The sequence below is a fragment of the Drosophila melanogaster genome, chromosome 3L, assembly GCF_000001215.4.
Source record: "Drosophila melanogaster chromosome 3L".
NCBI lineage: Eukaryota > Metazoa > Arthropoda > Insecta > Diptera > Drosophilidae > Drosophila > Drosophila melanogaster.
Genome location: NT_037436.4, coordinates 3,965,997 through 3,980,040, shown reverse-complemented (window position 1 = coordinate 3,980,040; position 14,044 = coordinate 3,965,997). Strand labels below are relative to the sequence as shown.

At 43.5% G+C, this 14,044-nt stretch overlaps 1 protein-coding gene across 1 annotated transcript; it reads right to left on the bottom strand.

The window, feature by feature from the left end:
- Positions 1-6,256: 6,256 nt before the first annotated feature.
- On the bottom strand, positions 6,257-7,142 carry CG43915 (uncharacterized protein). The gene has a single exon (NM_001274460.1). It carries the CDS (start codon positions 6,988-6,990, stop codon positions 6,673-6,675), a length of 318 nt encoding a protein of 105 aa, NP_001261389.1. The 5' UTR covers positions 6,991-7,142; the 3' UTR covers positions 6,257-6,672.
- Positions 7,143-14,044: the final 6,902 nt, after the last annotated feature.

The window sequence follows — 14,044 nt, the reverse complement described above, 5'->3', positions numbered from 1 at the left end:
TGTATTAAAGTGGAAACAGCACGAGAGTACCAGACTCAGTCTGGGTCTGATTCTGAATTGTATACTGAGCATGCCCTATATAGGCAAGGGATATGGAAATTTGCAGAAAATTTGAAGCTATTAGCTCTAGAACTTGATAATATTATATTTAAGTATCAAAGTAGATAGACATTCTTTGCAATTCGTGTTGAAATAATATATATTTTAATATGATGAAGAAGAATTACGTATAAATGCAAACTATGCCACTCCATCATACCAGCTAAATTGATGATGGATTATTCTTATGATGCATGGGATTATTTTATTGTCGGAACATGTTATTTTAACTTTAAGATCCTTTTAGAAAAGAAACATGTTATTAAACATCTGAGATAACAGTTTATTCTTTAAGCTCAAATTAATATATATTTTTCCATACTTGAACATGATTGAAGTCTGTTACTTTAAATAAGTTGGACGGCTTCCGTGGTCAATTATTATCCTTCCTTGCAATGCCTTTGTAACCCGTTCATCCGAGGACATATGTTCCGCAAATCCGACGGATTAAACCCCAAGTATTTCCAATAACCGATTCGATAAGGAAATGAAACAATCGAGGTGCACGGAAAGCGGCGAGGCAGCCGAGCAACATGTAATTTGTAAAGCTTCCTTTGATTAGGATTCCGTGGCCTTTGTCGCCGTATGACTCGTGTAGTTTATGGCACCATAAACCAATCAGTTGGCCCGACAAAGAGTATTCACGCTTCGATGGATCCGCAATTGACTTCTCTTTCATCTTTATTGTATTCGCGATGTCTGTGTCCGGGTTACTAGGAGTCTGGGCGTTTATGCTTGGGCTTGGGTTTGGCTTGCTCTGAGTCTGGGTATTCGGCATTTTCGGTATATATGTATGTATATCCTTTTGCGTCCCGGCACTGTCGAGTTTTTCCCAAATGCTATTTATTCCTGTTCCTGCTGTAATTTCATTGTTACTCCTTTTTGAATGGCTGTGTGCAACAACCACCACCCCATCGACATCATCGTCATCACCATCATCATCATCAGAGCAACACGGCACCACCACTACCACCACCACCCTGCAACACCCTGCAACACCCAAACACCACCCCATTTTCGGCATTTGCCGTCTGCATAGAAACAGCAAACAGGTAAAAAAGAACAATAACAACATCGCAACGAGGGGAAGTGAAATAAAGGCGAGTTTACGTCATCGCCCGAAATTGCACTTTGCCCAGTTTTGATGGGCCAACTTATTAGCATATCCGGCAACAGGATATGAAGGATACGAAGGATATGGCGGACACTTGCGGGGCTTCCCCAAAACTGGACGCGCGCGTGTGTCCAGTTCATTTCAGAATCCAGTTACCATTCCGGTAATTCGAAACTTTGTATTTTTAATTACATTTGTTTCGGACTTTCGTACGAATCGTGTGTTGAGATAGGGATAGGGATTGCGAGTAGTAGGGGCAAATCTCACTGGGATCGTTATAGGGATAGGGATTCTCTCCCATTTCTTCCACTAAAATTGGCAGCTGTTGCAGTCGGACAACAAAGCGAATGAAACCCACAAATCGTTAGACGCGTCCCAGAGTTCAAAGACCTCTCCTCATGAGCGATGAAATCGAGGGTGGGGGAAGTGGCAGTGGAGGGAAGGGCACGAACCCTGGCCCAAAAGTTGAGGTGCGGTCCAGGTAGCGAAAGGCAGGCAGATTGAAATGAAAGGGACAAGGACTCGCCCAGCGATCTGCAGACGGGGCATCAGTCGATGATCTACATAAACACACACTGAACAAAATCAATATTTCAATTAATGGTAAAAGCGATGCACTCAATTACCATCTACGAACCAAGGAACCAATATAAGAAATTATCTATACATTTTTATAAAGGTAAAATTTCTGAAGTGATTTGCTTTAAAATAATCACATACATTTTCTAAGAGTTTCGAAGGGTTAATTGTAAATACTCATTTTTTTCTCAGTGCTAAAAACTGCATTTGGCATGATAATGATGATTTGCTGATGCCAGGACGAAAAACCCCTGCATAAAAAACAGCCCAAGGGCAAACTGAACCCCATACGGAGAGCAGAGCGAAGACCGCTTTTCAGTCGCCTTTCAACAATTTTCCGACAGCTGTCCACATTGGCATTATTTCATTTTCCATTTTCCTTTGCATGGATGCAACAGCAGCTGATTCCTGATTCCTGACCCCGCTTTCGGTTGAGGTTCATCTATGGCCAAGGTTCCAGGTTCTAGGTTCTGGTTTCTGGCGCTGCACCCAGATCTTGAATTTCATTTCGGGACTGGGACAAGAACTCGTTTAGGGAAGGGGAAGGGGAAGGGGAAGGGGAATGGGATTGGGACTGGGATCGAGCTCAGGTTAGCGCCCTCTGGCATTTGTTTTGTTTGCCATCCATAAACTAATGGCTTTCAGGATGCAGCCGCTTCGGAAATACTTTGAATATCTGAGGCTGAGGCTGCATTCTCCCTTTGCAGCAGTTGATTCAATTAGAAACCCGGAGAAGTCAAAACTACGGAGGGTTAGGCATCAATCAGGCAACCGAGTTGATTCTTCAATTTGTGGGAATTACCGAGCCAACACTCTTCGCACAAAGGAAGCTGCTTTCGGCAAATCTGTGCTGTGTAAATTGGTAATTCCAAGTGCAAGAGGAGCCAAGCGAAGGATGCACATTAGTTGAAGGTAGAAATAGAAATTAAAGCTTAAAGTGGTCTACACTCAGCTTGACTAGAGCGCTTTCAACTCTGATACCAAATAAACTAGAGGCAGCTGCATTATTAATTTATTTACTTCACATTTTTAAGCATTTCTTAAACATTCTTGGCCAAAAGTAGACCAAGAAATTCCTGCAAATTTCATCAGAGTTCCAAGATCCTGAGCTATTATTCCCTCATTTCTATATTTAAGTTGCTTTAAGCTAAGAGGATGTCATGAACATCCTGCTAAATTTTTGCAGAGTGCAGCTAAAACAAAGCGTACAGGATGGCATAGAACAAGTTAAGTTGTTTGTCTAACGAATCCTGTCTTCAGACAAACACATACAAGTGCCTGTGTGGTTGTGCGCCTGTGTTTGTGTGCATATTGAGTCACTAATCTTAATTACTTGTGCAGCATGCAACAAGAGCACTTAGCGCTGATATCCTGGCAGACTCGTGTTGCCCGAGACATATGCACATACGTGATTATAGTTTCCGATGGCCTTTAGTGCTGCCCCTCAGGATATGTACCTTGTACGAGTATTCCCCGCACTACCCACTCTATATATGTTCACCCTCTCATTTTTCCTCTTTTCTCTTATTGAAATAAATTCTCAATGAACGCGCCCATTCGATGGGCCTTTCATTTTCATGCGTGCCATTTGCAGCAGCTGGCGTTTTGGTCCTTGCAGCTTGTTGCTGATGGGACGCTGCCGATGTTGTTGTTGCCCCTGCTGCTGCTGCTGTTGTTGTTTTTGTTGTTGCTATTTGTGAAACGCTTGCAAATCTGTGGCAGATGCTGCGCCGCACATATATCCGCAGCATATACATTCCCGTATAGTATATCATATTTGGTTTGCGCATTAGCCCGGCCAGCAAGGCTAAGCGACACATGGAGCTCATCCACGTAGATGGATACACTCCGTGCCAAGCAAACACAATGGAGGGCAATCAAATAGAAATCTTCATTTAAAACCGAACTACCTCTATATCACCTTTAAAACTGATAAATTATTATTATTATATGGTAGTATTACCAAATATGACCCTATAAATGAAAGGATTTCAAAACATACTTTAAAGTATGAAAAACAATTTGTAGAATTTTTTCGAATAAGTGCCTTTAACTTCGCCAAAATATTCTGGCCCTGATGGAGACATTATTTTTGCCCAGGCTGTTCGCATTTGTGCTGGGATGCTTGTTTGCGATGTATGTGCTTAGGGGGTGGAGAGTGGGCGATACGACAGCCCCATCCTTTATGTTATCCTGCATGTCCTTGTGCTTCAACTCGACAAATATTCAACACGTATTCATTTCCTGCGGACGCTCAGTTGCCAACTGGCAACATTCTGTGTCGCAGGAGTGGGATGGGATGGGGAGCCGCAGGAGGTGGCGATGACGAAGAAGACGCTGCACAAGTGCAGCCAGGACATGGATACTTGCACTTGATGCCTTCGCTATAAAGCTTTGGCTTTGCCTTTAGCTTCAGCTGGAGCTGTAGCCGTAGCAGTAGCAATGGATGTGGATGTGGATGTAGCTGTAGCTGCTGATGAAGTAGCGACAATGCGGCAATGCGTCGCAAACTCACTTTGAGTGCTACTTGGCAGCAAGACAACGACGCCCAGACTGCCACGAAAAGGACGAAGGACGAAGGACGAAAGGAGTAGCGACGCAGGCGATGGAGATGCTGATGCAGATGGAGGTGCAAAAGGATGCTAGGATTGGTCCTTGGGGGTGGAGGCGATTCAGGATGTTGGATGTAGATGCCAGCGACGACAGCGTGACACGCAACAGGAGGGCGGAGAACCAAGGACAGCGGTATTTCCTTGGCCAGGATAAAGGAAGCTATCCCTGAATTGGCGACAGATACGCTAAGGAATCTTTCCGTCTTGCAAAGAAAGCAAAGAATGCCAAATCCTGCCACTGAAAGATGACTGATGGAAACCAGGTGTTGCGATAACGATGAATAATAAGAACCGAAGATCAAACTAAACGTTCATGAGGTGAATTTCTGTATGGTTGGGTGCATTTACTTACGAAGAAATGCTTTTGTGCAAAATGGCTAAAATAGTTATCCGATCATATTAATATGAAGCCTCAAAAGAAGTGTTAATTTTTTCTTTGCTTAAGTTGTCCTTCATGAGTATGAACCATAGCTTGAAATGCTTCCTATTTCCTAATATTCAAATATCCTATCTATCCAAACCCTCATAAATCAACCATTTGCTTAAGGGTCAGCAAGATTGTAAAATGATGCGGTTCGAATCTATTGGATGTTTTCATTCAAAGGTTTTCCTATTGTCTCACGGGGTTTTCTTTCTTTCTTCAGGGAAGCAGCTTCTGCCAAAGACGAATAGGGTTTTCTTTTCTAAGAAGTCTTCATCTGCTCCTTGAGTTCCCTCCCTTTGCAGAGGATGCTGCCCGTGAAGTCTTGATAAATTTCCCTCACGAACCGACCTCATCGCCAGGCAGAGCGAATGTGTTGATCCTTTGACGATTGCACAACACTTCCAGCACATGCATTCAGTTCCCAGTTCGCAGTTCCCATCCCAAAAGATAGCCCACCTCAACCCCAAGCCCAAACCCAATCCCAAGCCCCTCAACCATTTCCCAGCATTATTTCACCCCTCTGGAGGTATCTCGTCAAGTGACCCTCTCGATGGCTGTGGCTGCTACTCGGGTTCCCCAGTTCCTTCCAGCTCTCCCAGGATATCTTCAGGACCTGTGCTTCTCCAGGAGGAAGCCGTGAACGCTTAACGCCCGCTCATTCCCTGCGAGAGAGTCACACGTAGCCACGAAATCATTTTTCACCACTTAGTCACGTCGCTTTGACAGCACATCCCTGGGAGGATGGGCATGGTTTTGGCTCCTGGGTATGGGATCTAGTGAGATGGTGATATGTTGGGGTTAGTCTGGGATATATGGTCTCGGTCGCAGCCTCAGCATCCGCTCTTATCTGCGGTTTAGTTGCTTATAATTGGCAGACATGTGAGTGGGGAAAGGATTGCAGAGGAGAGGAGAGCTTTCCCAGAGTCCTTTTCCTCGCCTCTCGCCCGCCCCTCTCGACAACCGGATGCGAATGCCTGCCGACTGCTAATAGTTACACTCGCAGGATATCTATATGTCGGTAATTAGCCAACGGTAAGTCGTCGGTACTACTACTTTCCCACGCGGCGAACATTGCGTGATGTTGTTATTAAGCAGTAGCAGTAGTAGTCCTCCTACGTAACTTGCGCTCGGCAATTACATTTGTACTTCTGTCGATCGTTAGTTGGGAGGCGAACTTTCCCGCCACTTCTGCGTTTTTTGGGTGGGTAGCTAACAGATGGCATCAATCAAGTGGAAACCACTAAGTATAATGCAGCAATGTTGCCCAAAAGTTGCCATTGCAGTTGGGAAATCTTGTTGGCCGGCAAGCACGCCGTTCACCACCGCCCTATATCCTGCACGGTGAAAAAGGAAGCGAGGGGCAAATTTTAAGTTTCATAACAATTTATGTATTTAAAAATAACAGGTTTGTAGAGTGAAACCGAAAGTAAATGGTTATAAAGGTGTTTAGATAAAGGTGTTTCTCATTCATTGATAAATCCTTCGCTTAGCCGCCTCATGATATTGGTAATTGTTTTTGAATCCCCAAGTATAATCCCTGATTTGCGATTTTCGCAGTGTAAGCTGAACATCCCAACAAGTGCTTGTGGTACGTGTTGTCCTGCTATTTGGTTACCTTGTATGGTTGCACTTCCTTCGTTTTGCTTGTGGCACGAATCAAAGTATTGAATTTCTATATCCGTTTTTTTTTTCAGCTCCTTTTCGTTTCATTTTGTGTATTGTATTGTTCGGGTGAAAGGGGCGTGTTGCTCCGTGTTTCTGCTGCTGTTGCTGTTGTCGCAGTTGGTGTTGCTGCTGCTGCTGATGTTGCTGCTGCTTACATAAGGGACAACAGCTCAGCAGGACTAAATGAGTGCACAGGAAGTTTTTACACTGCTCACCTTGAGCGGGGGCTTGGGTTCGGGTTGGGTTGGGTTGAGGGTTCGGTGGCTCGCTGGTTGTGGGAATGGAACTCGAGCTGTAAGTGTAACTGGGTGCGGGGCAATTAGGTCCTGTCTCAATGGGTGACTACATGTATCTGAGGCAAAACGGAAACTGTCGCAGGTGATCGGCGTGTTGATAAGTTCCAAAACATCAGCAGCAGCAACAGCAGCAGTGGCATTTGCAGCGGCAACAATCACCATCAGCAACTTGAACCCGAAATGTGTTTCGCATTTTGGCATTTCGCAATTGCCAAGGCAAAAGTTCTGAAATCGTTTTGTGGCCCTCGCAGAAATCCATTTTTCGCATTTGTATACCCTGACAGAGGTTAATTGCTTGAGTTCGTCATTTTGAAGGTCTACGCTTTTTGTTTTTTGTTTTTTTTTTTTTGCCTGCCCGATTTCATTGAAAACTTTTTCGAATGCTGCGAGCTCTGGCTGTATTATGTAGCCATCATTTGTCACACACTCTTTTGTTTTTGATTGCGATCTAAAAAGGGCATCCTGAAAATGGCATTGGAAGAAAAAGTTGTCAGTGAGTTTCTGATAGGAAGTTTCTATTTAATAAAACTTTTGCCTTAATTTACTTAGTCCATAAACTTTATCGTAATTAAATCTTGATAATTACATTTGTAGTAAGACAGTAATTTACATGTGTACTAAGATATTGTGATGATAACGTGTGTAAGAAGAACATAATCCGTGGCTATCTATTTGTGTGTATGTCTATATCTTAAATGCGAAAAGTTTATCCAACTATTATATACCTATAATATATTTAATTTAATCATAGCAAATTCTAGATCTGATAAATCTTCTATATGGCTTTTATGAAAACTGGAAAACGAAAATGAAAAACTAGTTTATTTTAAGTTTTTCAGGACTAGCTGTCATAACAACAATGTCTAAACAAGGGTATTCAAACCTTTTGGTATCGAAAGTTTTCCTCCTTTTTTTTACAATTTTTGGTACAAGTTTGGGTTCTGGTTTTCTGAATTGCTCTAGCTACTCGGAAACAAAGTGCTATAAAAGTCACGCCCGAGGCGAAATGAGTTTTCAGTTGCTGCCCGGGGAGAGTGGTGGCTGGTGCGGGGAAAGGGTGGTGAAAAGCGGGCGGGAAAGCCGCTTTTCCAGCGTGTTTTTTACCGTGTTCAGCATCAGGTAAGCTAACCTTTTGTGCCGCCCATTAGAAACATGCACGCAGTCGGCTTACTTAAGCATACAAATTGTGTACGGAGGCAAATGCAAATGCGCCAGACTCCCGGCAATGTGGAAATGGGAAATGCGGAATTGTAGAATTGTGGAAATGCGGATACGTGCGGGGATTTGAGGCAATGTTCTCTCTTTCTCTGTGGGCTGGAAAAACTTTGCCATGCGTGCCGCCATTTGACTCGCAAGATTGACACGCTGCCAAGACGAAGTGGGAGGGATTTTCCTTATTTGGGGGCACAAACTGTGAGGAAAAACTGTGCAGATGTGTCCAATTTAGTGGAACACTGGACCAACGCCCCCGGCCAGATGCTCTGGAGCTCCTTATGATTATTATTCCTATATATACACAGTGTACAACCCCCGAAAAAGGAAAGGCGAAGGAAAAGCAAAAAGAAAACCCAAACCAAACCGAACCAAAAGCCCCAAGGCAACTCGACAAGTGGCGGAAATTAATGCAGTAATTGTGGTAAGTGCTTGTCCTCCTTGCTGATTCATAATCGCATGTATTCAATTAAGGAGATTAATTATTTCGGGCAGTTTTCGAGGGATTTAAATCTGTCAGGCTTAAAGGAGAAAAAGGAAACTCTTTTTCCTCCTTTTTCGGGGCAAAGGGGTCAGCAAAACCGCTTGCCAAACGTCCAGCGGTCAGCGAAAGGTCACGTGGCCACCATAAATATGCCGGCTATCGATTGTACCTGACCACGCCACAGAACTATCCATCTTCCATAAGATGTCAGCGGCAGGAGCTTATGCAAAGTTCTCCAACCTCTGAATTTTTGGGAGAGAAAAATCTATGCCAATGACGAGAATTTCGACCATGACAATAATCATCTGAAGCGCTTTCCTACGGGTGGTGTCAAAAGTAGTAGTAACTCCCCCTTTTTCCAGAGGGTGGTTTCGATTGGTTTTGGTTTGGGTTGGCCAAATAAATTAGGCAACAAAAAATTGACATTCCAAGGAGCCAGGACATCGCCACTGATTAGAACAATATGCGTGAGTATGTAAAAGGCAATCTATACATCCATACATACTCACGAACATACATATACATCTGCGTATCTGTAGAGGCGTATTTATATAACGCATTTGTAGCTGGCCAAAAAAAAAAGATGTGTTCAAAATAAATATGCGTGCGTGTTGCTTCCCCACTCCAAGGTACAGTAGCCGAAATGAGTATAGATTTGTTTGTTTGTATGTCGTTAGCATTGTTTTTTCCCTCAGTGCGTGCGTGCGTGTGCATCTGTGTGTGTGTGTGTGTGTGTGTATTTTTGCCTTTCGTTGACACTTTCACAATTTATGGCAAATGCTGTCTTCCACCCGGTCCCCTGCCACAGGAAAGGCGCCAACTGAACGGCAGAAGCAGCCCAACCTACCCCCTGAAAGTAACTTTCGCCACCCACCAAAAACAAAAAGAATTCCAAAAAAAAAAGAAGGCGATTCTGCAGTATCGGGGTAACGAATTCGAGGTACCCTAAATAACAAAGGAAAGTGATTCGTATTATATACAATAGAATCTCTCTTCTTGACTTTATGGTAACTGTCAATACGCTGCGGTGACTAATTTTTTAGCTGTCTGTCTAAAAGTATCCCAAACTAAAGTTGAACAATAGTTTTCTTACCACCGATACACCCATTACAGGGTATCTCCCGTGGGCGTTTTGGGGGCGTGGCCGTTTGGGGTTGGGCCGGAAAAGCATTCTGTTTACCAGTTTCCGCAGTCCCCAGTTGTACACAGGACTCATTTGAAATAAATATTTTTGTGTTTTTACTTGAAGCGACAATAACGCAAAACATGAAACATACACTAACAGCAGAGACAAATGTGCCACAGTGGTGTGTGTGTGTGACAGAGTCCTGGAAAGAGTGTGAGACTGTGTGTGTGTGTGGCTGTAGGCAAAACCACGCGCGGCGCTGCGGCGTCAAAGTCGAATTACTCATACGCCACGTTGGCCAATGTCGCTGCCACTTTGGCTTTGCCATTGTTGTTCTTGTTGCCGCTGCCTTTGCTGTCTGACACACAATCCGTGCCTCCAGTATGCGCGTTGACGTTAAAAGCTACAGAGCAATTAATCATTAGCTTTTACAGGATTTATTGCAAATACTTTTATCGGATATATTAAATGAACTCCACTCCACAAGCTTCACAAGGGGCTCTACGGCCTTAGGCCGCCCGTGGAATTATGGCAGCATTAATCCAGTGGGGACTATCTGCCGACAACATCTTACTACTGTTCGGTTCGGTTTGGCTTGGTTCAGTTCTGTTGTGTTCTGTTTTTTTTCGGTGAGGGGGGGGGTGTGTCCTTTCGGCTTTAAGATTTGCGTCATCGCGATGTGTCAGTCATGTGGGTCACGGGGCGAAAAATAAGAAAATGTCGGCCTGGCGCAGTGAGGGAAAGTGCGGGAAAACTTTTTTTTAGACATATGCACACACGCGATGGCTTAGCAACAGTTTACATCGCATTGTACTACGTTGTTTACTTTCGGTGACAAAATGAGTTACAGGTTTCATTCATTGCCCTAATGCAGCTTGATAAATTTGAGCGCATTAATTACGCTCACTTGGTCTTGGTGCTGCCAACTCACATGGAACATATATCCTTCCTCCTTCGTCCTTCGCCTTTGTCTCCATCGTCCTGCTCCTTTTGCTTGCCGGCGATTTGGAGAGTGCCTCTGTTGTTCAGTTTCATGTGCCATTAACTGGCTCAAGCCGCTGCGATTGATCTTGGCCGTAAGTTGGGTTTATTGCCTCCTCATCGCCAAAGAAGCTGTTCCCATTCGTGCACTGAAAACAATTCAAAATTGTACACTTAACTTGTATTTTAATACCAGCTTAATATGCATACTCATAGACACCAATAAATTTGCTTTAAAATTCATTTGAAAGGAAATTTGGAACAAACTCAAGTGAATAACAATTTCATTCATATTTCTTCAAACAAGTTTCGAGCAAACAGCGAAAGTTTTATGTTGCCGCCTTCAGAAATGTTTTGTGATATTGTCAGATTCTCGCACGCTTTGAATTTGATTCACGTTAGTTTTATGGCGAATCACTAAATTTTACTGCGATTTTGAGCATTTTTTTTCAGAGTGCTAAGACGCAGTGGCTTCTTTCGCATTCTGCACATGCAAATTTATAACAATTTTACGTTCTCACATGCTCAAAGTCGTAAATCGTATTCGGCAAGGTGCGAACTGCTCCACCGCCACCATTCCGCGCCAAAACCAAGTGGCTGTGCATAAAAAATCGTTTATGGCTTTGCAGCGCTCAAATAGAACAAAGCATAAATCCTAATTTACTTATGTGAAGCTGCAGCAGTTGCCACTTGCTGTGTATGTGTGAGTGTGTGTGTGTCACCCAACGGTAAACATATATCAACAACATCTTAAACTCATGACGCCAAATAAATACAAATGTTGTAAAATGCAGGGGATGCCCCGGGACGGGATAACATAGAACCCAGGCCAGACTCGTAAATCGCTCGGAAAAAGAGGAAAAACCCATCCCCCCAAGCCGTTTCCTGTGAAAATTGTCGAGAAGGAAAAGCAGCGTGTGAGCTTAGTGGCATCGCGATTGAATGGGACTCTGAATAAATTTCACCTCAGCAAGTGGCTGTAAATTGTTTATATTTTACTCGAGTCCGCTGTATTAAAAGCGAATTTGATGGAATATGGATTAGGAGTGTTGTGTGAGCTCGTTTTGACTGGGTATTTTGATTTTGTGCGAGTGAACGAGTGATAGAGATACCAATGGAGATATCCGAAATAACTTTAGAAGAGTGTTTTACGATGTGTCGTTGTTGGATTTATTTTACAAGTGCTATTATATTAGATGATTCATTTAGCAAAGGAAAAAGCTTGATATGTGTATATGAATCGAGTAGTAAATGTATTGCCATGGCAGTGTTTTTCAAATAATTATTAATATTTGCATTGATTTGTTAAAACAGTTCTTGTTTAAGAGAGAATCAATTTCTTTGAAGGCAATTAACATTTTTTTTAACTCCTTTAGAAACTGAACATTTAAGAATTTTCTGTGGCGGAGGACCAACGTTTAAGCTGAATAAATCCTTAATGGATTTGAAGTTGCCCTGAAGACATTTACAAAGTGCAGTTGCGGCTGAAATGAATGCATTTCACAAATATTTCAAAGAGTTCTCGGCCAATAAATCTGACCGAAAGTGAGCTTACCTCTTGATCAAACTAATCAAGTTGAGTAGCCGCCATTGAAGTGGTTTTGTTTACTTCAAGTTCTCGCCCAGAAATTGATATAATTGATGGCCAGCCATAACAGGGCACATTAGAAATGCCGGTCAATGTTGGAGATTTCGCTTCTTCAACATCTGTAACCTCTGTCTGTGTGGTTGAGTCCTGAGTCCTTGTTTGCGTCTGTGTTTGTCGTCCATCTGGCAGAAGGAGCTTTCCAGCTTGACTTGTCCAATCCGAATCCTAACAGGAGCAAAAAATACTAAAGCGTCAGCGGCATGTTAAGTAAACTTTATGACCGGAGCATTCCGCAAAAAGCGCTGGGATGAGCTCGGCGGATAAGTCCGACGGATCGGGAGGAGTGGAAATTGCGGGCCGGGCCGCAAATAAAACCAGGACCAGAACAAGGATCCACAGCCCGAGTGAGGCATCAAAAAGTAAGAGCAAATGCAAAAGCAACAACTATAAAAACCTGCAGCGATAGTAAAATGCAAATTGGTTGGGGTGGCTGGGCAGCAGCACTTCCAGGACTCCAGGACACCAGCTCTCCAGCACTCCAGGACTTCTGGACTCCCTTGGTCCGTCAAGCGAGGCACAGAAAACGGGTAGTGGCAAAAAAAAAGCGTAGAAAAATACTAGTAAGCTCTGGCATTCGCACTCGTAAAATAAAAGTAAAGTGCAACAGCAATTTGTTTGCACAATTGCTGAATGCGGCCATTGCTGTTGCTGCCGTAGATGTTGCTGCTGTTTGTGTTGCTGTTGCTGTTGGCACTCGTCGCATTGTTTGCTTTGTAGCCGGTTGTTGTACATTTTTATGACAGCTCAAATTGGCCCCCATCGCCGCCCGCGAGCAACACTGTCAGCATATGGCAATAAATGGGCAACAGGAGTTGGTCGTCATCGCTCCCCACAAATGCCCAGACTATAGTCTGCGCTATAAATATATATATATATATGTATTTGTATATGCATAGACCGCCAGCTTTTTGCCCACTTCGCGTCTGATTTGCGATGTCAGAGGATCCAGTTGATTTGATGCCTTGTTGCAGAGCCCTTTTGATGACTACGCCATCCTTTTGCTCCATTTCATTTTCTATTTTGGCACTTTGAAATTAAAATATAAAACCCGCGCCGCTTTGACAACTTTTTAAGCTCCATTAGCGTTGACGGCAAGAAAGCCTATCAAGCGGCAACAAAAGGCGGCCGTGGAAAAAGGGTCAATGTAACCGCGAAGGCAGCCGACGACGCGCCAGGACAGCGGGACACCAGGACGTCGCCAGGACATCGCCAGGACATCGCAGCCAACCCCTTTGGCCGGGTAACCTTGCGGTTGTTTCCTTTCCCATTTCCCAGTCCCAACTCTTTTCCCTGCAGCACTGGCAGGACCCAAACCAAGCCACAATTGCGAAACCAATTCAAGCACTACAAACAATTTTTTACGTCGCTTACTGCTCTATATTTATATATAGTATAAACCATGCAAGATTTAATAGAATTATTTATGGAAAAGTGTTCAAAAACTATTTCAGCTGATAGGGATTAAAGCTCGGTTTAGTTTCTCTCATAAACAATTCATTGTGTTTATGTAGATAGCCACGTAAAAAGCGTGTAAATAACTATAATCAAATAGTGCCACACATGCTCTTTTGTGACCCCAATTGGACATTATTATCAATTAATAACTATGGGGTAGTTGTCACTCTTTTCTCTCAGTGCATCCTGTTCCGGTCTGCTCTGGTTTGGTCTGCTGGCTGGCCTGGTTGGTTCGTTGGTGTTGCACTTCCGCGGCTCGAACAACAGCGGGAACCGAAAAAAAAACATTTAACTGTTTCGCTGTTTGGCATTCATTGCGAATTTAAAGGGCGGCTTAGTGACAGGAATA